Below are 27,218 nucleotides of genomic sequence, written 5' to 3' on the forward strand. Positions count from 1 at the left end.
ACCCGCCTTTCACTCTCCTTCTTCTACTATATTATAACGTTCTCCCATATTACGTCATATATTGACGTGAATTACGCGACTGATATCTTTGTGGACGTAGGAGGTGATTACCCGACTGATATCTTTGTGGACGTAGGAGGTAAGATTCATTGGCAGAGCTGGCTGACTTTTTAGATCAGCTGTGAGCCATTCGTAACTATTAGTTAGGCATTTGTCGGAGATTTTATTCGAAGATATATATATATGTTCGGATAATTTTCCGCGGTCAGATGAATGAAAATTACTTAGTTCTCGGGAAGAACCACGTTGAGAATTTATTACTCGACGTTTCGGCACCCATTTTGGAGCCATTATCAAGAGTGATACGGTTCGGTTCAAGTTCAGGGTCTCAATCTGCCTACTCCCCTCACTCGAGACGTACCTGTATCGTGTTCTGTGTTACAAGAACTATCTCTCGGCACTGAGGTCTCAATCTGCCTACTCCTCACTCCACACTGATTACATTCATAAGAGTGTTTTATTAACATCCCGGTCAATTTTCTGACTGCAACCCTAATAAACTGTGTTTTTTGTTTATATTGACAGTCACTAATATCCAGTATTTCTTATATATATATATATATATATATATATATATATATATATATATATATATATATAATAAACCAAAAGTATTTATTTAACGTTTACTTCTTTATATATATATATATATATATATATATATATATATATATATATATATATATATATATATATTATATATAACAAAACATTTTGAGGTCCTAATTCTACTGTCGAATTTATAAAAATTTTAATTTTCGTAGATAATTGTCTGTTTTTTCTAGAGTTCTATATATAATAATATGTATAATAGTTTTAAGACCTCTAAAAGTTGATAAAAAGTTAAACAAAAACTGTAGATGCAAGAAAATCATAGAAAATCACGTTGGATATCCCTTTGATTATGTTATTAAAAGAGCTGGTCTTATCTAAATTAGTAAATATAGTGGATATGTTATTGACAACTTCAAAACCTCATTTAATTTTTCTTTTCACTTCTAAACGCCCTTTCGCGTACTTTAAAATAAGCTATTACTCTATCTTACGATGCGGTATATAATCCATAAAACCAGTAGACCTAAACGGATCCACACTCCTTTGTGTTTTTGATAGCAGCATAAGTGATTTCGAAAGCACAACAAAAGATGCCTGAAAACGAAAGGAAATTAGATTAGCCAATAGAGAAGTAAAAATAGCGGAAAGTTGATATGTGCCTATAGAGAGCGAAAACTAATCCAACAGTTTGGAAAATTAATCAGTACTGAAGGAATCTGGTGGCAATAAAATCTATTTTTGTAAAAAGTGTAAGAGCTGATCTTTTTAGGTTGTAGTTATGGCTGACCACAAATATAAACTTTCGTATAGTCAACTAGAGCACAACAAACGACAGTAAAAACTATAATTATAATTTAAAAATAGTTAAAAATATACAATATGTCTCCAAATTTAGACAAATTTATAAAAAATATATTTTTTGTCCTGCAGGCCTGTCCTAAAGTATTATACAAATACTTTAATTATTCTTAGTTTCCTTATATAGAATTTTTTATGACTATTTGAAATATTTCATTATTCATGTACATGTTTCTACTAATGAAAGAACACAACATCCAGAGAAATTTATTAACAGAGATAAATAAGAGTTTTGCGAAAATAGTTGAAAACGCTAGTAGCGGCATAGAAGAATAGTGGACCGAAATGAAGACATCTAATAATATACTTTCACATGAAAACCTTAATTATAAATAGAAGCAAGAATGGATACGATATATAATATTGCAGATGATGGAGAAGCGAAGAAAATTAATGCCACTGACTACAACAAGATGCATAAGAATATACCATGGAAAATAAAAGAGCAAAAAAGCATGATGATAATGAAATATACGGCTATTAAAATAGTACAACGCAAATATGAAAGTGAAACAAATACATGTGAGAATTAATCAATGATACAGCACGAAGACAGTCCAAAATAGATAATCCTTACGCTCAGAAATAATAAACGAAGAAGTAACTATGTAGTGACCTGATGAAGTGCATGGTGAAATTTTAAAGGTATTAAGGGCATACCAAATCACAGACAAATAAAGATTCATGTACTTAAATTCCTCCTGACTATTATTCGGTCAGATAACCAAGCGGAGCAGGCGGTCGATCTCATTTCGTTTCACAGCTGAAATGCTCTAGTGGAAGTGTGTTCGAATCCTGGACCGATGATAGAAAAATGAAAAGGCAGTAGTTCTAAAAAAAAATTATAAAATAAATCTACTGCTTAGACTAAAATACACTGGTGTCTGATCGGCCTTCCGACTAGATCTCCACCGGAAAGGCGTGACTATACCGGTATGTATATATATATATATATATATATATATATATATATATATATATATAAAGTAGTTAGGTATTATTGACTGACACGTTATGTAAAATAAAGTTTTATTTTGAGGTTGCAGTCATTAATAGGGCAGGAAAGTAAAACTCTTTGTTCTTTAATCAAGCTTTCGCAAAATTTATTTGCTTCTTCAGGATATGCTAAAATATGGTATCAGTAAATACAACGAAATTAGAACTAAATAGCATTGTATAAAACTAGTAAAAAAAACTTACAACATGAGGTTAATCCATTAAATTTTCAAATTTGCAAAACATTAAAACTTAACTTATTTTAAAAATTATATAGTTATGTAAGTACAATATTCCAATTTAATTTAATTTTGTAAAAATTCATTTTGACATTGATTATGTTGATGTTTGATTTATGTCAGAAAGACACTCGTTTCTGTTTATTATATTTTTTGTTGTTGATAACTAGCTCTTGATTGTTATTATGGTTACGTACAAAGTGGCGCCAAATATGAATATTTAAATTTTTTGAAATTCTAATATTTATAGTCAGAAAATCTAATATTGGAAAATTATAGTATTAATTTTCGTAAGACAGAATGTAATTATAGATATTGCTTAGTTTATCAATATCAGTTTTTTTATTAACGCATTGATATTTATTTATGCATACCATTTCTAAGAATTCTCTTTTATTTAATTGGTTTTCGCGTCTTAATATATTAGTTTCATTGAAATTAAATGAATGATTTTTATTAATTGCATGATCTATTAATGCACACGTATTTTTATTATTTCTAAGGTCACTTTTATGTGATGTTAGTCTGCCTATTAGATTTCTAGATGTGTGTCCGATGTATGACTTATCACAATTTTCGCATGGTATTATATAAACTACATTTGAGCTTTCCATAATGCTAATAGGTGATTTAGTTTTTGTATACAATGATGCTAATGTTTTAACATTTTTAGTTGCAATTTTAATATCAGAATAGTTAGCAAAGACTTTAGTTAGTTTGGGTGTTAATGTTGGTATGTAAGGTAGTGATGTGAAAGTAAATTGAGATTGCACGATTTGTTGATTTGGTTCTCTTGTTTGATTCATGTCAATCATTCTATTATTAGGATTATTAAATAAAAATTTGTTAATTATTTTAATTGGGTACGAATTCTCTAATAAAATGTCTTTAAGTTCTAATAACCCTTTGTTGATGTTATTGATGTGTGATAATTTGACTATTCTGTTTTTTAAAGCCAATATCAAATTTATTTTCATATGAGGTGGATGTTGTGAATGATAATTAATAAATCTGTTACTAAATATAGGTTTTCTGTACCATTCAGTGCTTAATACATTTTGTGCATTACGTTTGATTTTTATGTCAAGATATGGGATGCTATTTTCTATCTCTTTTTCACATGTAAATTGTAAATGTTCACTATAATTATTAAAAGTTTGTAAAGTTTCATTTATTTTGTCTGCAGGTAAAGCAAGTATTAAGTCATCTACAAATCGTTTGATAAATGGGATATGAAAAGGCAACTTTTTTAAAGAATCTCTTATTAAATCGTCTAGTACATAATTACATAATATACATGATATACTTGAGCCCATAGGTGTGCCAAAAATTTGTTTATAGAATGCATTATCAAAAATCAATACATTAGAATCAAAAATGAATTCTAAAGTGCTTAAGAACATTTTTGATTCTAATGTATTGATTTTTGATAATGCATTCTATAAACAAATTTTTGGCACACCTATGGGCTCAAGTATATCATGTATATTATGTAATTATGTACTAGACGATTTAATAAGAGATTCTTTAAAAAAGTTGCCTTTTCATATCCCATTTATCAAACGATTTGTAGATGACTTAATACTTGCTTTACCTGCAGACAAAATAAATGAAACTTTACAAACTTTTAATAATTATAGTGAACATTTACAATTTACATGTGAAAAAGAGATAGAAAATAGCATCCCATATCTTGACATAAAAATCAAACGTAATGCACAAAATGTATTAAGCACTGAATGGTACAGAAAACCTATATTTAGTAACAGATTTATTAATTATCATTCACAACATCCACCTCATATGAAAATAAATTTGATATTGGCTTTAAAAAACAGAATAGTCAAATTATCACACATCAATAACATCAACAAAGGGTTATTAGAACTTAAAGACATTTTATTAGAGAATTCGTACCCAATTAAAATAATTAACAAATTTTTATTTAATAATCCTAATAATAGAATGATTGACATGAATCAAACAAGAGAACCAAATCAACAAATCGTGCAATCTCAATTTACTTTCACATCACTACCTTACATACCAACATTAACACCCAAACTAACTAAAGTCTTTGCTAACTATTCTGATATTAAAATTGCAACTAAAAATGTTAAAACATTAGCATCATTGTATACAAAAACTAAATCACCTATTAGCATTATGGAAAGCTCAAATGTAGTTTATATAATACCATGCGAAAATTGTGATAAGTCATACATCGGACACACATCTAGAAATCTAATAGGCAGACTAACATCACATAAAAGTGACCTTAGAAATAATAAAAATACGTGTGCATTAATAGATCATGCAATTAATAAAAATCATTCATTTAATTTCAATGAAACTAATATATTAAGACGCGAAAACCAATTAAATAAAAGAGAATTCTTAGAAATGGTATGCATAAATAAATATCAATGCGTTAATAAAAAAACTGATATTGATAAACTAAGCAATATCTATAATTACATTCTGTCTTACGAAAATTAATACTATAATTTTCCAATATTAGATTTTCTGACTATAAATATTAGAATTTCAAAAAATTTAAATATTCATATTTGGCGCCACTTTGTACGTAACCATAATAACAATCAAGAGCTAGTTATCAACAACAAAAAATATAATAAACAGAAACGAGTGTCTTTCTGACATAAATCAAACATCAACATAATCAATGTCAAAATGAATTTTTACAAAATTAAATTAAATTGGAATATTGTACTTACATAACTATATAATTTTTAAAATAAGTTAAGTTTTAATGTTTTGCAAATTTGAAAATTTAATGGATTAACCTCATGCTGTAAGTTTTTTTTACTAGTTTTATACAATGCTATTTAGTTCTAATTTCGTTGTATTTACTGATACCATATTTTAGCATATCCTGAAGAAGCAAATAAATTTTGCGAAAGCTTGATTAAAGAACAAAGAGTTTTACTTTCCTGCCCTATTAATGACTGCAACCTCAAAATAAAACTTTATTATATATATATATATATATATATATATATATATATATATATATATATATATATATATATGTATATATATATATATACAATGGCAATTGGCATATATATACAGTGGCAATGATGGCATGCTACGGACGGAGTGGTATCGTAAACCTTGTTTTAGTAACCGTTTTATAAACTTTCATTCTCAACATCCATCCAAGATAAAAACAAATTTGGTTTTGGCCCTGAAAACTAGGGTTATCAACTTGTCACACATCGAGTTCAGAGACAAGGGATTAAAAAAGCTGATATCTATATTACAAGAGAACTCCTATCCTATAGGGCTGTTAAATAAACTCATTTTCGGTTCTCCGTTTCCTTCGCATTTTTCTGACAACCAAAATTTTCATAACAATGAGGTCCGACAATTGACATTGACACAGAACACATCAGTGATACCATCCAAAATAACTTATGGTTGCCTACCTTACATTCCAGTTTTGACACCGAAGCTAATGAACATCTTCAAAAATGTTAGTGATTTAAAAATTACAACCAAAAATGTGAAAACGATATCGAAGTTGTACACAAAAACAAAAGATCCTTTCACAATACAGGAGTCATCGAATATTGTTTATTCTATACCGTGCAATAATTGCAACAAAATATATATAGGAGAATCATCTCGTAATTTTCACAGTAGGGTGATCTCACATCGTAGCGATATAAAAACCAAAAAAATAAATGCATGTGCATTGACGAAACATGCATTAACGTTGAAACATGAATTTAATTTCGAGGATTCCTGTATTTTGGCAAAGGAAAAGAACCATTCAAAACGTGTTTTCTTGGAAATGTGTTCCATAAAATCAAGTACATCTTGCATCAATAAAAAGTCAGACATAGATAAACTGAGCAACATTTATTGTTACTTACTGGAAAAACATCCAAAATAAAATTAATATCTACCTGTACCCGTACCCACACAAATTATAGTTATATGCATAACATGTTGCATACCATTAAGACAGGTTTAAAAATTAAAATCACCTAAGATGGGCCTCTAGTATTTCTTAAAAAGAAACATGATATTAAATACACCTAATTACTTTTTAATCATAGGATTTTTTCTTTTTGTTCTCTATGTGCCAGAGTTAAAACACACTAGTAAAAGATGACAACAAAATTTTTACTACTTGTACCTAAATTTTAAAGAATTTTAAATGTATTTTGTCCACTATTTTATATTTTATGTGTGTTGTTATTAATGTTGAGTGTCTATGCTTTTGTAAATAATCTCAACGACTAGTAAGTTGCACTGAAGATTTGTGATATTTTATAAATATCTACACTTTTTTCTTATTATAGTGTCTTGAAAAAGGAACAAAACGATTCCGAAAGCTAGACGAAAAGTCATAAGAGTGTTTCATTAACATCCCGGCCAATTTTCTGACTGCAACCCTAATAAACTGTGTTGTTTGTTTATATTGACAGTCACTAATATCCAGTATTTCTTATATATATATATATATATATATATATATATATATATATATATATATATATATATATATGTATATATATATATATATATATATATATATATATATATATATATATATATATATTCGGATAAATTTCCGCGGTCAGATGAATGAAAATGACTTAGTTCTCGGAAAGAACCGCGTTGAGAATATTTATTACTCAACGTTTTGGCACCCATTTTGGAGCCATTTTCAAGAGTGTTACAGTTCCGTTCGAGTTTGGGGTCCACCAAACCCACTTGCTGGTTACGGTATGTTGATGACACTTTTGTCATTTGGCCTCATGGTAAAGACACGTTAGATCTCTTCCTCTCCCACCTGAATGGAATACATCCTAGTATTCAATTCACGATGAAAGTTGAGTCTAAAGCCTCTTTGCCATTCCTTGATATTCTTATTCAGAAAAACTTACCTCGCAGTTTTTCCTATTCCGTGTACCGGAAACTCACTCATACAACCCCGCCCAACTCAATTCAGTTGTCCACACTCTCATTTCTCGCTCCATAAGACTTAGCGACAACAATCATAGGTCATCCGAAATTAATTCAATAAGGCAAACACTCTTACAAAACGGCTACCGCAAAACCCAAATAAATAAGAGCATTCAAAAACATCTAAACCACATTCCATCCAAAAAAGAAACCTTGCTGCCGGATCAACCCAAAATCTTTCTACTTCTTATTAAAGGTGTCACTGACAAGATCAGTAGAACTATTTTTCCTCTAAATATCAAAACCATCTTCACTACTCACTCCAAGTTGTCCAATCTCGTCAGATCCGTAAAAGAGCAAATTCCTAATGAAGACCATGGTGTCTACGAGATACCTTGTTCTAGTTGCCCACGTACATACATCGGACAGACAAACCGACCAATCCATTACCGTATTTAAGAACATTCTATATCTGTCAAACATTCCGATACTCCTTCAGCCCTATCCCAACATCATATTCAAACATGCCACAAAATAGGTTTCGAAAAAGCAAACACCATCGCCTCTATCTGCTCCTTAAAATCAAGAATCATTCGTGAAGCTATGGAAAACGAAAAACGGCCTAACAGCTTAATTACGCACGATGACGCGAAACGATTGCCGGCAACATGGCGACCCCTGCTTCAGCGACCTCCCGCCCACACAGCTCAGGCCATGTCAGTTCAGAACACGTCAGCGCATACCGTTCTTGCGTATACAGCGCGTATAAAAGCAGCCACACAGGGTAAGACCGGTTGTCACTCGACACTGAGGAGTAGGCAGATTGAGACCTCAGTGTCGAGAGACAGTTCTTGTATTTATACAGAACACGATACTGGTACGTCTCGAGTAAGGGGAGTAGGCAGATTGAGACCTAGAACTCGAACGGAACCGTATCACTTTTGATAATGGCTCCAAAATGGGTGCCGAAACGTCAAGTAATAAATTCTTAAATCGGTTCTTCCCGAGAACTAAGTAATTTTCATATATATACATATATATATACATATATATATATATATATATATATATATATATATATATATATATATATATATATATATATATATTTATATATATATATATATATATATATATATATATATATATATATATATATATATATATATTTAAGAGAGGTTATGTCGAAGGTAAACGGATGGGGGCTATGATTTTTAATGTTTTCAAAATCAATTTTGTGACTTGTGAATTGTGTGAAGATGGTATTGACCTAAAGCTGAAATTGAAGCAGGATTGCGAATAAAAATGAATTGTTCATAAGTCCTATTTTGAATTCTAGGATTTGAATAATATTAAATTTGATAAAATATTGAATAATTAGAATGTTTCATTTCTATTTGGAAAACTAAGTAAGAAAATAAATTGCAGGTATTTGGTTAGGATTAAATTTAAAATAAGAAATTATTTGTAATGGTGAAAGTGAGGGTTGATAAAATAAATGACTCCAAGAAAGATTTCACAGAATAGTTGAACACTGAGTGTAAATAGCCGTTGGGATTTTCCGAAAATTAAATTTGATTTGTAGGCCTTTGTAAATATAAAGTAGTTAGGAAAAATTATAAGTAATTTACATAAATTGTGTCGGTCAGATAGCCAAGCGGGCTAGGCGGCCGATTCTCATTTGCTTCACTGTCGAATGGTTCAGTGGATGCGGGTTCGAGCTCCAGCACGGTGTACAGAAAACTAAAAAAGGCTAACGCGACAGTTTAAAATTCTAGATGAATCTGCGGCTTAGACTAGAATATTCTGGTGTCTGATCGGCCTATGGTGGAGCAGTACGGTAAGAGATAAGGGCTTGCAGCTCGGTGATACTTCTCCATAGATCCCTACCAGAAGGGCTTGGCGCCTAAATACCGGTGTATATATATATATATATATATATATATATATATATATACATAAATTATTTAAAGAAAGAATATAGAAAGTTCTTTTCGATGGTTGACAAAGGGTAATTCCAAATTAGTCGGGATGACGTAGTAATTTTGTTGCTAAGCTAGTCTGGCTAATATGTTGAGTGTATGGAGGTTCTGCCGAAAGAAAGAGTGGGAGAGATACATCTTGGAATGGAGCTTTTTGATTGCGAAGGGGGAACTTTAGGAAATAATGAGAAATACGGCAGGTCTAATTTGCAATTTCAACTTTTATCGTACATTTGTCAAAAAGGATAATTATAGAAAGATAAGTTTGTTTTTTACTAAAAGTTATCGATGTGATTAGAGAAACAACTTGCTTTTGTTTCTACAATCTAGTCTAGTCAAACATGCTAGAGATATGTGATTTGTGTGTTTTGGTTTTCTCATAATTAATATATCATAATTTTGAAACATGTTCCATTTTATACCAGATATATAAATTTTTGTTGCTGATGTTATATTGCGGAATTTTACATATGACATTTTCTATTGTTTTTTTTTCTTTAATTGATGAAATTTATTTTGGATATCTATGTATTTTATTATTTCTTATGGTTCTCTTACTTGCAAATACAACAGCATAGATACTGAACCACGGAAAAAGAGCCTAAGTAAGATTGAGTTAAAGTAAGCTATATAAACCATTGTAGTACAATTCAAAATCCATAAATTTGCTTATAGTTCATATTTTTCGGGGTGTCTCATAATGGGACCAAACAATTCCAGCCTGCGTCTCTTTATTATACTGAGTAGTTTTGTTCAATAGAGCAAATATTTAAATATTTTTATCCTTACAAGTATAACCTTAACTCAAATAAACTAAAGGTACCTAATCCCAAATTCGTTTTTGATGTTATAATGTAAATTTTGGAAAATATAGATTTGATTGATATAAGGTTGAATGCTCGAATAAATGAACTCTGAAAAAATTAAAGGAAAATATCGAGCACAATTTTAATAATAAAATCTTGCCCACGTACTTTCGCTTTCTACAGCATCATCAGGGGCATTTCGTCAAATTTGGGCTATCCATCGCAGAATGAAATAAACATGAATTTAAACATAAATTGTACATAACACTACACTTAAACAAGGACAAACAGTTTAAAATTATTTAAAAATTATTCTACGCTACATTCTTGTCGGCAACAGGAGAGAGAATAAAAAATAAAAAAGAATATAGATTTAGTTATTATTAAACGTAGACTGAAAAAGGTCGGAATTTTTCCATTTTGCGACGCCGTAATACCATTTGAAAATTATGAACTACAAACATATAAACGTTGGTACACTTTTCAAAAGATATGGGCAGGTGTAGCTACATCTACTTTTAATGCAACAGATCAATTACAAACAGTCGTAGTACCCAGAGCAATCACAATAGCAAACGAAATCAGTGTGTCTTAAAGCTACACCTCAATTACTTTAAACCATCGGCAGAAAACGTTTGAAGACTTGTCTCTGGAGCAGATTAAAAAAAAATACTAAAACTATCACCAAAAGAAAAGAATCTGCGCTGATGCGAAAGTGATTACGTCAGATGACGCTGTTGCTAAATTGGAAAAAAATCAAAATGTAGTAAAGTAAAAAAGATTAAAAAAATAGCTTAAGATAATAGAACTTACCATATAGACTAACTATCTCCTAGAGTCGGTAAAGGCGAAAATAGTATTTAACGTTACATTTGATACATATAATGTGGCTTACGTAATGTATTTCCTATTGAAAATAATATTTTTTTGTAACATATATCAAGGATAATTATTTACTCTTACCTTGGCAAATTTGCTTACATTTTGATAGTAAAAATGTCACTCAGGTAATACTTACCGAAAACTAGTGAGATAAGTGTAACACATAGACTGCAAAAATAAAGTTACAATATAAAATTGGAAGGAGTGATTTGCTCAAATGTTTGTGTAGCAATTAGTGTCTCTCCAGAAGTCATGTCAAAAATAAGTCAGATTTAGAGACATATTTTTTAACATTAGCACAACACAAATTTCTACAACTTGCAAGGCAGACAGAGTAATAAATTAGTCGACAAGGGAATCTATAATATTCTAGTACTCCAAACCGAGTAAAGAACTAAAACAGAAAGACGGTCTTAGATTTAATTTCAATGCAGGGTATCTGTCATCCGCTTATACGTATTTTAACCTCATTAGGTATCATCAGAGCGTCATATGCAGAGGCTCTGAATCGAAATTTAATCTCTCCTGTCATAGTACAATAATTAGAAAAATAATTATTTACAGACGTTACATATTTTTTAGTCAATACACTTCAAAGAGGAAGTATTAAAATTCAAGGTTCTACTTACCCCGATGTACCTTATTTAAGTCATGTATTAAGAAGTGAAAGATATTAATTACTCCGTACTATATTGGAACTACATGGTAAAAAATAAGAAGGAATAAGTAGTGGCTTTTGATGTTTTCTTCTTCTTCTTTGAGTACCGTGCCCAAGTTTTAGGCGTGGGTGGCTTCAATGACGATTTGCCGATATCGTTTCGGAGCCATAAGTATTTCTTCCTACCAATGCCTTTTTTTCAAGTTTTCTCTTTTTTATCATCTTTAATAATTTGCCTTCACCTTGACCTACTCTGTTCAAGACTGCTCTGTTTGAAATGTGTTAAACCCATGATGTTCTGAGCATTCTACAATATAACCACATCTTATCATCATATTAACCTTCATAATCCAGGTTGCACATCCATACAGTAATAGAAAATACACATAACATTATAGGAACTTAATTCTCAGCTGTAAGTTAAGCTGAGAATTTCTTAGAATAGATCAAATTTTCATACATATTCCTCGTGCAATTTCTATACGAGTTTAAATTTCTTCATGCGGATTTAGTATCTCGTTTATCCAACATCCTAGGTATTTAAAATGGTTAACTTTTGTTATCGGTTCATTAATGACAATTAGTTGTATAGCGCTGAGGTCTTGTTTACGAATCACAAGTAACTTTGTCTTTGTTGTATTTATGCTTAGTCCGTTATTAGAGCATTATCTAGTGACTCGATCGATAAGGAATTACAGATCTTTGATACTTTCAGCCATGATCGCGGTGTCATCTGCATATCTGATGTTGTTAATAGTTTCTCCCCCGATTCGAACTCCACAATTGCCCTTCCAAGGCTTCGTTAAAAATGATTTTTAAGTAAACGTTAAACAAAGTTGGGGACAATACACAACTCTGTCTAACACCTCTTTGAATACAAATTTTGTCTGTTTCTTTGTCGTCTACCAGAATAGAAGCTTCTTGATTCCAATATAGATGTTGATAAAGTCACAGATCTTTATCATCAATTCCAATCATTTCTAGATATTCGAACAGCCTACCATGTTGAACCGTATCCAACGCCTTCTCAAAATCTATAAAACAGACGTAAATTGGTTTCTGTACTTCCCATGATCGTTGAAGTAGTGTTAGCATTGAGAACAAAGCTTCCCTTGTTCCTAATCCTTCTCTGAAACCGAATTGTTTATTTCCCATTGTGTCTTCACATTTCTGTTTGATTCGCTTAAGAATTATCCTAAGAAGTAGCTTGAGAGATGACTCATGAGAATAATTAGTCTAAAGTCTTTACATGATGATGTATTAGGTTTTCTTTAAAAGTAGGTGAAATGTAGACTCCAACCATATTCGTGGCAGTGCTCCAGTTTCGTATATGTAGTTATAAATGTTTTTTAGTTCTGAGACATTGTCGTCGTCTAGAAGTTTGAGCCAGTCTGATGGTATTTGGTCAGGGCCTGGAGATTTTTCATTTTTGCTTTGTTTCATGGCTTTCCCTACTTCTGTATGTAAAATACCAGTATTCGTATACTTTGTGGTGTTAAGTGGTGACCTCGTATTCAGGAAGAGCTTTTTTATGTAGTTGGTCCATTCTTCCTTTTTTTTGTTTAAATCGAAAATAATTTTACCTTTGGAGTTTCTTATATAGTGAGAAGTTTTTTTTCTCTGAGTGTAGGTAGTTTTTTCTGTTTTCTGCTTCTCTAAAGTTTTCTGTGTATAATAAACTCGTCATGTTTTCTTTGTAGTTCTTCCATCTCACGACATATCTGTTCCATCCAGGCCTCTTTTGCTCGATTAACCTCGTATCTTATTTGTCGATATATTTCTCTATATCAAGTCTCATCTTTATTTTTACAATTTCTTCTTTGCCGAATAAGGTCTAGTATGTTATCGTCATGCAATCCTTTTTCTTTACTGGCTCTTTTTCTGATTTCAAAACTTCGTCTGCTATGGTAACCATGACGGAATTCATCATATCTACTTTTTGTCCGATATTTTCTTGTTCAGATCTTTCTAGCTGTTTTTTAATTTCATGATTTATCTTCTTTCCGAACTTATCTGCTATTTCGGCATTTCTTATGAGTCGATTATTATGTTTTTTTCTAAGCTTTCGGGGTTTTTATTATTTTTAATTTTAGTTTCAATCCAGCACAGAGCAGATTGTAATTAGTTGCTGCCTCTGCACTTGGGAATGTTCTTGCAGATGTAATACTGTTTCTAAACCTTCTGTTAATATGATAATGTAGTCGATTTGATTTCTGACTATCTTTCCTTCTTAATCAGCTGGAGATTTCGAGGTATATAATCGTCTTTTAGGTTGTTGAAACAAAATATTTGCTCGAATGCAATTCTCTTCTTGGCAGAACTATATTAGTCTCTGCCCTCTTTCGTTCCTTTCTCCAAGTCCACACTTTCCGGTTATATCTTGTGTTATTTCGGCACCAAATTGTGCGTTGAAGTCTCCCATAATAATCGTAGTTTCATGTTTTTGTGCTCTGGAGAATTTGTTTAATTTAGTTGTAGAATTGTTCAATTTCTTCATCTGGTTTGTCAGCTGTTGGTTAGTAGACTTGCATTTGATGTTTTACCCTAACTGAAATACCTGAGAAGATGGTTTGACCACTCTTTTACAGAAATCTTACGTAGAGCAGTTTCCAAAGCTACAATTGCTTAATTGAGATTTTTTGGATCACGAAATCTCGAAACAAGGCGGCACAACAAGAAGAAAACGATTGATAAACAAAATTATGTTGTTTCGCAATATTGTATCAGACGTTTTTTTACAGAAACACATGTAGGTATTTACATTTAAACTATTTTGTAAATTTAACTCTGGTTTTATATTTATGCATTAAAATGAGTATGAGTTTAAACATAAAATGCTCTAAAATGTTATCTAATATATAACTAAATTTGTCTTAAAATGTGTATCTCAAAAATAATAAGTTATTTTTAGATGGAGAAAATATATCCACTATATTAAAAGAGGCGATGAATATAAATACCCAGACCATAAAAGTATAAAGGCAGCGTCTTGACTTAATTACCTATTTTCCCATAACCCCTTGTTACCGAACTCCTTTGATGTCTTTACCAAGGGTTGAATGAATAATTTAAACAGCATCAACAAAATCAATAACAACACTCTAGAAGATAAATGGCAATAATCGTCCCAGTACAAGGTCAATGTATCTATCCAGACAGGAATAAACCAAATAATTTATGGTGAAACCGGAACATCATATCTATTTGGATTTGTGAGAACGAGTTGCGAATCGCAAGTCAACGTGTTACTTTTTTGCCCCTAATATTTATACAACAAAATATGGAGGATTTGGGGATTTATTAAGGGATTTTTAGGAGTGATGCCGCACATGCTCATGTAAAAAATTGCATGTGGATTTTCTGGAAATCCTCTAGAGTGCTGGAAATGACTCCGGAGATTAATTTATTTTACAAAAAATTTTCACGAGTTGAATATACAGTTCGTCGTTAAAATAAACAGCCCATTCGCTATATTATATCTGAAAACATCCGGAAAAAATATATCATAGGATTAAATATCGCATAAAACATATAAAATACAGCAAGGTATAGATTAATCATACAGAGCGTGACTTAGGATGTAAAGAATATTTTGCCTACCACATAGGGTTTTACTATAGGGGGTTGAAAATTGGGGACAGAAGTTATTGAGGTAGAGATAGGGCAAGGAAAATAAACGAAACTGTTGCGAACGGCTCTCAGGGTTTATTTGGAGAACTGGGTCGTGCATAAGTGAATGGCAAGGGGGTTGAATTGGAGCAACTACAAAAAAATTAAACAAGGGGGTACTTACATGAATCTCCTGGAATAAATAAAACACAAAAAAGGACTCTAGTTATTTAAAATGGGACGCCGCTTTGAGGAAACATCCTGCTGGATGAAAGAAAAAGGCTCTTTTCTCTTAAAAAACACAAGAAAAGGGGTTAGAATCTTTTTTAAAATAAATAGAGAAAATGGTTTAGTGAAAAAAATTAAACATTTATTGTAGTCTCACCACAAACAGTTACAAAAATAGATGGTAATACAAGAAAAACACTAAAAATAGTTACAGAGATAAATACCAAAATAACAAAGGAAAAACACTTACTATGTCCTATCAGTTACAAACTCTTGAAGTTGGAGATACTACAATACTTACAATTGTTACTGGGCGATAATTTGTAGCAGAAATAAATTGATTACAAATGAAAAAATATATTTCTAAATGAAACTATGTGCAGAAGTTAACCTTTTTTTAAAAACAAAACAAAAACAAAGTCTCAAATATGATTAGATATTTACAAAATGTCAAAAATATTGCTAGCTGTCATATGTCAATACCAAATCTTAAACCAGAACAAATAATATAACAGCTATGGCCACACCCTACGTTTATAATTTTAATTATTACAATTAATTAAGCAATTATTATTAGAAAATATTTATCTTCACAAATCAACGCAAAAAAGTTACCTGGATTTCACTAAAATTTCTTTACTTTAAATTTAAAATTTGTTGGAAACGCCGTTTTACAAACATTTCAGATGCGAGACAGCTTACAAATAAAAAACAGTGATTACTCTTATTGGAACTGATACATTACTTTGAGTATACATTACTTCTTCTAACAAATTTTGCCGGCTTCTTCAAACACACCGACACGACGTCTGTTCTCAATGACCAACCATGCAAACTTTACTAGCCTCCGGCCTTACCGAGAGTCAGGTAATTATCTTTAAAATACATTCGCCTAACTTGGTATGAACAAAAAGAAATACGCGTCCGTGGTATATAAACAAACTGTAAAAACGTGTTTATATCAACTCGGCGACGCAACGAGGAATTGAAAGAATATGTCGGTGTTTTAACATATACGAGGGGATTTCAATATAAACCAAGGAATTTTAAAATGCTACAAGGACCGGTATTTCATAACAATATTTTATAAAAAAAAATTTTAATAGTACAGCACAATACAAAACTATACTTAAAAAAAATAATAGTTTCGAAACAAAAGTAAAAAATTTAACATTTAATCTGATTTTTGAAAGCACTCATCCAGCTACACACCAAATGCATGGAATAATTTATTGTTTTTATACATCGTTTATTAATTGTAATCTGTCTCTACAAATAAAAAACAATAATCAATAAGTTTACCACGTAATTAATACAGGAAAAATCCGTTCAGTGACAAAAACCCTTTGAGATAAATTTTTAATACATATAAATATTTGAAATATCAATAACGCTTATTTGTGAAAGTATTTAGTAATTATTTACATATTTTATATTTAATATTTTTATTACTGTAATATAATATGATCTTATTTAATATTATATTCTAACTACTTATTTACTTTAAAATATATTATTTTTTTTTCTATTCAGTAAAATCTCATTGTAAAACTGGCTAGCACATGTAGTCTGTTTTTAAGTTTAAAGAATCTGACTTATCTTTTGTTATTTGTAAAGTATGTTGGAAGCACAGAAAACGCTGTAAAGTATCATATTTCTGTGACCATTTAGTTAGATTATTACAATATTAGAGTATTAACATAGCGCTAATTTATAGGGGTGCACTTGCCCCATGGATCACCTAAGAACGGTCAGAGGTTTCTTTGATCTCTCAAGACACTTGCTATCGAAACAGCGTACAGTAATCATGTTGAGTTTATCGAAACGCCCCTCTTTTGTGCAAATACAACTCTACTCTACTGGCTACCATAATTAATACACCATATTTCAAAGGTAAGTTTTTTCTTTGTACAGATAAAGCAGTGAGTTACGCTAGCTAATTTTCGTAATATTTAAATTAATTGCTATTTATTCACAATCAAAATATTGCATTTTTTCTTCATTATTATCCATTTAACCAGCGACCTCTAAGTTTTACACACAACAGTTTACAAAGACACTTTATACTAATATATTTAAAAAAAAACAGCATAGTTAAAATACACACAGAGTTAGATATAAAATGATAAACTTATCGTTTCTATATTTACAGGTAAAGAACGATCTAATGGGTCACTGTGTTTTAGTCTTATCTTCCTCGGTAGCTTAAATATGTCTTGGACAAGCGTATTTGGATGGTTCAGTAGTCTATTTTCATAAGTGCCACTAAGTGAGACAAATTTGCCTTCAATGTTTAGGATCTAAATATCTCGATGTATAACATAATTAAGCATATACCACGGTGCAATGATAATATGTCTTGAAACTTTAGATTAGAAATGCTTAAGTTTCAGTAAATATGAGTTGGACGAAACTCACGACGCGGACTCTAAAAATTAAAAATTGAATTATTATGGGGAACATGGAATACCCGAACTCTGTATCAAACTGGAGTTCTCACATCGTTACTAAACATAGTAAACATGTACGAAGTATTGGTTTTAGCACTGAAGGAAATGCGGTGGACGGGAACTGGCACTTTTGACAAGAGAACTAACCCATTTCATACATTATAGCTGCAATGAAAACCAACACATGGATGGGGTGGGATTTATTGTAAACCAAAGAACAAAATGCCTTATTATTGACTTTAAAGCCTACAGTCAAAGAATGTGCTATTTGCGCTTAAAAGGGAAATTCTTTAATTACAGTTTAAACAATGCACATGCTCCAACTAATGACAAACCAGAGGAAATAAAAAGCAGTCCTTCAAAGACCTAGAGCAAACCTACAGAAGATGTTCCAGAAATGACATTAAGACTGTATTAGGTGACATGAATGCAAGAATATGACAAGAGCAAGTTTTTGTGCCCAACATAGGAAAGCATAGCCTACACAACATTAGTAGCGATAATGGATTACGACTGATAAACTTAGCAGCAGCACTAAATATGACAGTCGCTAGCACCTATTTTGATGTCAGATTGATCACATCTTAATAGATTTAAGGCATGGAACAGACGTAATAAACTGCAGAAGTAATAGAGGAGCAAACATAAACTCAAATCATTGCCTAGTAATCTCAACATTAAATAGATAGATAGATAGAGATAGAAAAAAATGGAATTTGCAAAATCTGACAAATGCGACAATTGCAGAACGGTACTCAGGAAACATCATCAACAGTCTAACGAATCAAAATGTAAGTCAAAAGTCCAGACAGACTACTGCACCAAAATAAAGGAAGACATTGAAGCAGCAGCGAAAGATGAAATGGATAAATGGATAAATTTGTGCCTGTAAAAATCATTGGTTTGACGATAAATTGAAGAATGTAACAAAAGAAAACAATAAAACTTACAGAAAGATGCTTACCCGACGAACTAGAGTAGCTGTAGAGAATTACCACAAAAAAAGAAGAAAAGAAAAGAGTTACTATTTAAATGGGAATAAGCCACAATTAAAGGTTAAAATACGTTTATTGACGTTTCAATTTCCACTTCGGAAATCGTTCTCAAAATACAAACATTAGTAAATTTACTAATGTTTGTATTTTGAGAACGATTTCCAAAATGGAAATTGAAACGTCAATAAACGTATTTTAACCTTTAATTGTGGCTTATTCCCATTGAAATAGTAATTAATTTAAAATGCCACAAGAAAATAGCTTAAAAATAAGGAACTTAAATATATAGAAAACCTTAACAGAGAGAAATAATTCAGAGCATTCTATAAGAAAGTTAACATCAACAGAAAAGAATTCAATTCAACCACAAGACAATGCAAAAGTCAGAATGGCGACCTACTAACAACAAGAAAATATGTATTGAATAGATGGGTGAAATACTTTAACCAGGCACTTAATATAGAGGAAGAAGAAAACCTGAAAGGCGAAAGAGATTAGATACGGGGAACAGACAAGAGGAAAGAGAAACCATCAACAATTCTTGAAGTTAAAGATGCATTTAAAAAACTAGCCAGAAACAAATCGTCCAGAATAGATAGCTTTTAAAAGAAATATGGACACAGAAATCTCTTCACAATGATTGAAATATTGGAATACTTTGCACCATGCAAAAAAAAAATGTTTTTAAATGTCCTTACAACAAATATAAAATATTTTCCACAGTACGACGGCAGTGGATGACGTCGTATGCAAAACGGATAGTAGTAAAATACCAGGCTGGTTTCAGAAGTGGTAAATCGACAAATTAACAGATTGCAACCTTGAAACAAATTTTAGAAAAAACACTGGAATATGGCATTATTACTTATTACATATTTATAGACTAAAAAGCAGCCTACTACTCTGTGAATAGAAGAGAAATGTTCAAAGTAATGAAAGCGCTAGAAATACCACAAATCAGTTGGTAATTTTAAAAAACTAACCCTTGAAAAAGTTTAATATAGAGGACGAAAATAGGAAGAACTGTCTGAACCTTTTAAAACAAATAACGGGCTGCGCCAGTGAGACCCTCTCTCCTGTATACTGCTTAATCTAGCTCTGGAAAAAGTAATACGTAAGTCATGTATCACAACTATTGGTTTAATATATAATAAATCAGTGCATCTCTTTGCCCATGGAGAAGTATATGAGAAAAAAAGCAAAAAAAAACACAAAAAACAAAAAAAAAAAATAATAAAAACAAAGTGCACACAAAAATATAACTGTATATTCTTACTAACATACCCGAATATTTCCATTCCTTACACAGAAGGTTCATATCTCCTCGTGGTCCTTGCTGGACAGACAATATTTTGAAATTATTTGATAAAATTGGCATTAATTATAGATAATTAAAATAAAAATATTATAAAATATGTGCAATCTAAATCATGAGTCAAGTATTCTTATCTTCTTCTTCGTCTTCTTCCTCTTTATAAGCAATTCCGCTTGTTCATTAGCGGATTAATACCTATATGAAACGTTGTCCCTCCATCTTTTGCGCGGTCTTCCGATACTTCTTCTGTCAATTGGTGACTTATCTCTTGCTATTTTGATGACACGGGTCTCCCTAATTCTGCTTGTGTGGTTATTCCATTCTTTTTTTCTATTTTGTGTCCATTCATTTACACACTGTAAATGTTCTTCTAATGTCTTCATCTCTCTTTCGATGTCTCAGCATACTTCCTGTAATTCTTATCAGTACTCTCATCTCTGCCGTTTCCAGTAGCCTTTGCGTTGTGGCTGTGTCGGGTCTTATTTCTGAGGCGTATGTCATTCTTGGTCTTACACTGGCTTTATAAATTCTTGACTTTATCTCAATGTCAATATGTCTGTTTCGCCATATAGTGTTATTAAGGCATCCTGCCAGTCTATTTGCTTTTTGTACTTGATCTCTCACGTCTTTGACCAGGTCTCCATAGCTATAGAGCGTTCCACGTTAAGAAAATAACATTGTGCTTATAAAGATCAGTGTTGCCAAGACTCTTAGGCAAGTGTTGATATTAGATTGTTTATATATGATTCATTCTAATCAGAGCCGTATTCAGCAATGTGTAGTTGTAGTTAATTAATTTCACTAATAAAAGCATTTGTATAGTTGAATACAAAATAATGCATTATAAATACTTGTTTCTTTAATTGAAGGATATAGGTATGTAATTATTATAGGACTAATAAAAATACGAGTAGTTAAATTTTACTATTGTTTAACATTACACATTCAAATTCATAAACGCTTTGTAATAATTATGCTAATTGCATAAGATGTAACTAAAAAACACAAGTGCAGCTTTAGTTTTATTTTTATGTAAGTAATAACAACAATTACATACATAAAATTTTTTCCTTGCATACAAGGTGAATCACCACTAACGGAACGAAAGATTATAGCGAAAGATTAAAAAAATTTTAAAAATTTTAAATTATTAGTTTGTAAGTGGATAAAAGCTACATTTTAAAATTATATTAAAATATACATGGTATCCCAATAAATTTCGGCGTATCAAAGTTATATTTTTTATCTTCTTATTCTTCTTCCTCTTTATAAGCAATCATGCTTGTTCATTGGCGGATTGATACCTCTATGGAAGGTTGTCACAACATCCTTTTCCTTTTGCGAGGTAGGCCGATACTTCCTCTACCGATTAATGATTTATCTCTTGCTATTTTGACTACACGTATCTCTCCCATTCTGCTTATGTGGTTATTTTATTCTTTTTTCTATTTAGTGTCAATTCATATATATATATATATATATATATATATATATATATATATATATATATATATATATATATATATATTATATATATATATATATATATATATATATATATATATATATATATATAGTCCAAAGTTTGGTCTGCTACATGCGAGTTCAATGTCAGAGATATATTATATGAAATTCTTCTCACTATTACCTAATTTTCACGGACTAGGTATTCTTTACAGACTTTTTTCGGATTTGGCACTTTGTGTTCGCCGAGTTGCACACTATCACATAATTTACTCACTGCATATTAACATTATTCTCATCTTCTCTATCATCGCTATCACTTTCATTACTGTCACTGTCATCCGTCACATTTATTACCACAGGATCAAAATCGTCCATCAACCCGTCAATAACTCAAAATGGTTGCTCTTCTTTGATAGAAAGTTTACAATAGTTTGCATTTCTTATTAATTGCTCCATAGCGGTGGTCTTAAACTCTGTGTTGTGTGAGGCAATATGTCTTTTTATGTATTTTACTTTAATTATATTTGTCTTTAATGTATTTACAACTTCTAAAGATATCTTTTTTTATTATAGCAACCATGGCTTAATTTGATCTTCATTGAAGGCTTGTGTCGGAATCACTTCTTCTCTTCTCGAATGGTACGAAGCGTTGTCCATCACTACAACAGTTTTCTCTGCAAGATTAGGAAGCAGCTTCTCCTTAAACTATTGTTCAAAGATAGGACCATCCATCTCATCATGATAGTCCGCTGAGTTGTTTTAGCTAAAAACCAAAAAGCAGCACCTTCTACAAGGCCCAATTCGCTACCCGCATGCACTATAACAAATCGGAGGCCTCGGTGTGTCGGCTGTTTTAGGCTGGTTGACAACCCCTTAACAAACGAATTCCTGGTTGAAGCCACTGAGAGGTCCTTCCATTCTTTGGAAACACTATGTCCAACATTCACTCAAGTTTCCTCCAAATAAACGAAGGTGTATCCTAGAGAACGAAATTTTTTTATCTCACGAAAATACTGATGCCTCCATTTTAGAATATCGGGCCGTTCAATCAATCACTTTACTCCTCGTTTGCAAAAAACAAAGTTCATTTCATGGAGTATTCTCCACATTGTTGTGCGTGACATGTTTGCTAGATTAGATTAGATTAGATTAAGAGAGGTGGCCTTTCGGCCTATTCCACTGCGACCTTTTCAGATCTATTGTGGTCCTCTAGTCCTAGATAACATTCTCTAGCCTGACCCTTTTTATAAAGTCTAGTAGCTTCGAGACTGTACCTTCCATGTAGCTATTTGCCGGTGGATTTTCTTCTCCTAATGCAAAGAACCGCACATTTGCCAGACTGTCACACTGACATAAAATGTGCTCTGCTGTTTCTTCTTCGAGGTGACAGAATCTGCACAGGTCATCATCTGATAATCCCATCAGCTTCAAGTGCCTATTCAGCTTACAGTGCCCTGTTAGAAGACCTACTATGACCTTGACTGTTTTCCTGTCTTTGCTTATTAGGTCTGCCGTAAATTTTGGCGAATGTTCTGTAATGAACTGTTTCGCCTGTCTTTGTCCTGGTGAATTCCTCCACCATTCCAGAGATTTGCGAGCTACCCACTTCCTTGTAGCCGTTCTTGTTACTGATTTAGCAACTCCGCAGAAGGGTTCCGGTCCAATGAATGGCAATGATGAGCCTTGTTTGGCCATTTCATCTGCTTTTTCATTGCCCTTATGACCCTCATGCCCCGGTACCCAGGCTACCGTAACTTTGCTACGGTCTCCTAGTTTATTTAGGGCACACACGCAATCCCATACTAGCTTAGAATTTACCTCTACAGAATTGAGTGCCTTAAGCGCTGCCTGACTATCTGTGAAGATGGCAACTGAACAGAACGTTCTTTCCTGCCTTTCTATTTCTTCCACGCAGTGATGGATTGCAGTTATTTTCGCCTGGAAAACTGTCACATCCTTAGATAGACTTACCGGGAAATCTATCCCTTGATTTGTCCCTACTATGCCGGCTCCCACACCCTCCGATGTTTTTGAGCCATCCGTGTACCAGGTAGCAGCAGCTTGTATGGGTACACCTTTATTCCAGTCTTCCCTGCCTGGTGTCTTAATTGTGAACTTATTGTTAAAGCTATATCTCCTAACTGTTGCATCGATAGGTTTCCCCATCACAATATCGGCTTTTAGCTCCTCGATTAGCTTTCTGTTGTCAGTACCATGCATCTGGCTTATATGTCGCTGACTATGGATTAATCTGTGCATCCCGGATCTGGCTTCGCCCTGTATAAAGATATGAAGTGGTGGTAGATTCAACAGGACTTTCAGCGATGTAGTAGGAGTTGTTTTTAAGGCCCCCGTAATACACAAGCATGCTAGCCTTTGTGTATTACCTAGCAGCCTTATTGCTCCCACTTGCTGCGTCTTTGTCCACCACGTCACCATAGCGAGCCATAGGTTATCATGGGTCTAATAACCCTTGTATATAACCATAGAGTCATTTTGGGGTTAAGTCCCCAATTCTTACCGCACATTCTTCTACATCTGCCCAAGGACATAGTAGCTTTCTGTGTGGTTTTTAGAATGTGAGTATTCCATGTAAGCCTATGATCAAAATATACCCCAAGGTATTTTGTTTCTTTGGCAAATGAAATCTCTGTTCTTCCTAGCACCGGTGGTTTTAGGCCTTGTAGTGCTGTTTTTTTGGTGAAGTTGACAATTTGTGTTTTCTGAGCATTGACTATCAGTCTCTCTTGTTTACACCAGTCGTCAACTATATTTAGGGCTGCTTGCATTCTCTCAGACACTACCTGAGCAAACCTGCCCCTGACAACGATTGCTATATCGTCAGCATATCCTAGACAATAAAAGCCTTCTGTGGACAGATGTCTGAGGAGATCATCTACCAAGGTTGCCCAAAGTAGAGGGGACAGAACTCCTCCTTGTGGACAGCCTCCACCTACTTTTGCTTTGATGGTTGCTTTACCCAGAGTGGACATTACTGTCCTATTCTCCAGGGATGCCCTTATCCATCTGCATATTACCGCAGGTGCACCTCGTCTACTCATAGCCCCTATCAAAGAGCTGGTGGTAACACTATTAAATGCCCCTTCTATATCTAAAAAAGCGGCCATTGCTATCTCTTTGTCTTCCATTGACTTTAAGATAAGCCTATTTAGATCATCCAACGAAGAGTCCGTAGATTTGCCAGGTTGGTATGCATATTGACGATTGCTTAGAGGATTATCTTTTAGCACTTCGTCTCTGATGTACCTATCAAGAAGCCTTTCCAGCGTTTTTAATAGAAAAGAAGATAGGCTTATCGGTCTATATGACTTTGGTGTTAGGTCTGATACTTTATCTACCTTAGGCAAGTATATGACTTTGACCTTTTGCCATATTTCCGGTACGATCCCCCATGCTAAAGTGGCTTTGAGGAGCTTGCATAGGTGTGGTATCAATACCTCTAATCCCATATGCAACAGTATTGGATATACGCCATCTGTCCCTGGAGACTTATATGGCCGAAACTTATTTATAGCCCATCTAATTCTGTTTGGTCTTGTGATTGCTGTGGCTATTTTCCAATCTGTAGACCTTGGTCTAGTGAGCCTTTGGTCTATGTTGGTTTGCCTATCTGCATCATCCAGAATTGTTGAGCCCGGAAAGTGCGTGTTCATTAGTTCTCTAAGACTTTCCCCTTTGGTGTCCGTAAATTTGCCATTATCTTTCTTTAGGAAACCCACTTCTTTGGTTGTAGCACCATCCTTTGCCAGGACTTTATGGATTCGAGAACATGCCGGGATATCTGTAATCTCCTCGCAAAACTCTCTCCATGAATTCCTTTTGGCTTTCCGAATTTCTTTATTGTATAGCGTTAGCTTATACCTGTAGGCATCCCAATCTTGGTTACTTTTGGCTTTATTAAATAGGCTTCGGACTTCCGACCTCATCTTCCTTAAGCTGTTGTTCCACCAGACTGTATTACTGCCCGTACTTTTCCTTGTTTTTTCTGGACAATTTTCCTGGTAAGCCGCCATAATAGCTTCGCTTATCGTTTCTGCCGCCGAATCTATAACCTCTGGGCTTTTAAACGAAATCGTACATTCCTCGAGATTTTTACTGAGGGACTCCCTATATCCTACCCAGTTTGTATCTCTAGGATTCCTGTATTTAATTTTCGATGGAAAAATATCAAGATCAAATCGTATATGTCTGTGATCCGAACATGAGGGTTCGTCAGACACAACCCAATTTGTTATTATATCACTTATCCTGCTCGTGCAGAGTGTTAAATCTAACACTTCTTTGCGTGCCTTAGTGACAAAAGTTGGCTTGTTTCCTATATTGGATATAACCAAACCTTCAGATAAGATTAAATTCAAAATAGACTCACCCCTTGCATTAATGTTTGTGCTTCCCCACACGGTGTGGTGTGCGTTGGCATCACATCCTATAATGAGCTGTAATCCTTTTCCTAGACAATATGCAACTATGTCGCTTATAATGCTTGGTGGACACAGAGCCCCATCACCTGGAAAGTAGGCTGAACACACCACCAGTTTCTTCTCTCCTACTTCCGTGGTTATAGTTAGAACAGCTGTAACAATATCATCAGTGCAGAGCACCGGGATTAATGTACAATCTACTCTATTACTGTGAATTATACACGACCTTGGCCTTACAGCTTTGGGTGTGTATAAAACCTTACCTTGTTTGGTTGATAGGCCAGCAATCTTCTCACCTATCCTCCAAAGCTCCTGCAGGAGGGCCACATCAATGCCTTCTTGTTCCAATCTTCTAACTAGCGTTGCCGATGCGGCTTTTGCATGTTGAAGATTGGCCTGCAGGAGCCTTATTTCTCTCTTCATTGCGAAGAGATGGCCGGTTCTGGATCTGTGGACATTCCTTCTTCCGTGGGTCCGACACACTCGTGGACATTAGTCCTTATGGGTGTGTCAGCTCCACCCGAAGAAGGTTGTTCCTCGTCCTAAACCTCCATATGTAGGGAGGTCTCCTCTGTTTCACTGGAACGAGTTGCTACTGGCTTTTCATTCCGTGTTTTTGTCTTCATTTCTTTGGGTCGGAACGTTAACCGTCCTACTCCGAAAAAGGGTGACATTTTTAATTTCTGGAGTTCTTCTCGAGATTCAGAATCCATCGAGAAGGTCCATAACACCCCT

The 27,218-nt window shown here is 33.1% G+C and overlaps 1 protein-coding gene across 1 annotated transcript; it reads right to left on the minus strand.

The window, feature by feature from the left end:
- Positions 1–1,092: 1,092 nt before the first annotated feature.
- On the minus strand, positions 1,093–26,906 carry LOC140446457 (uncharacterized). Its single transcript, XM_072539011.1, has 2 exons — positions 25,782–26,906; positions 1,093–1,209 (listed from the first exon to the last, which is right to left on the minus strand). The coding sequence occupies exons 1-2, from the start codon at positions 26,904–26,906 to the stop codon at positions 1,093–1,095; spliced, it is 1,242 nt and encodes a 413-aa protein (XP_072395112.1).
- Positions 26,907–27,218: the final 312 nt, after the last annotated feature.

This window comes from Diabrotica undecimpunctata, chromosome 7, assembly GCF_040954645.1.
Source record: "Diabrotica undecimpunctata isolate CICGRU chromosome 7, icDiaUnde3, whole genome shotgun sequence".
Taxonomy (NCBI): Eukaryota; Metazoa; Arthropoda; class Insecta; order Coleoptera; family Chrysomelidae; genus Diabrotica; species Diabrotica undecimpunctata.

What these genes read in the sequence shown, in the direction of transcription:
- LOC140446457 (XM_072539011.1), bottom strand. Translation starts at nt 26,906, where the DNA reads ATGAAGAGAGAAATAAGGCTCCTGCAGGCCAATCTTCAACATGCAAAA. An exon ending in ATGGTGCTACAACCAAAGAA is followed by an intron (nt 1,210 to 25,781) that starts GTGGGTTTCCTA and finishes TTTCGTTTTCAG; the next exon opens with GCATCTTTTGTTGTGCTTTC.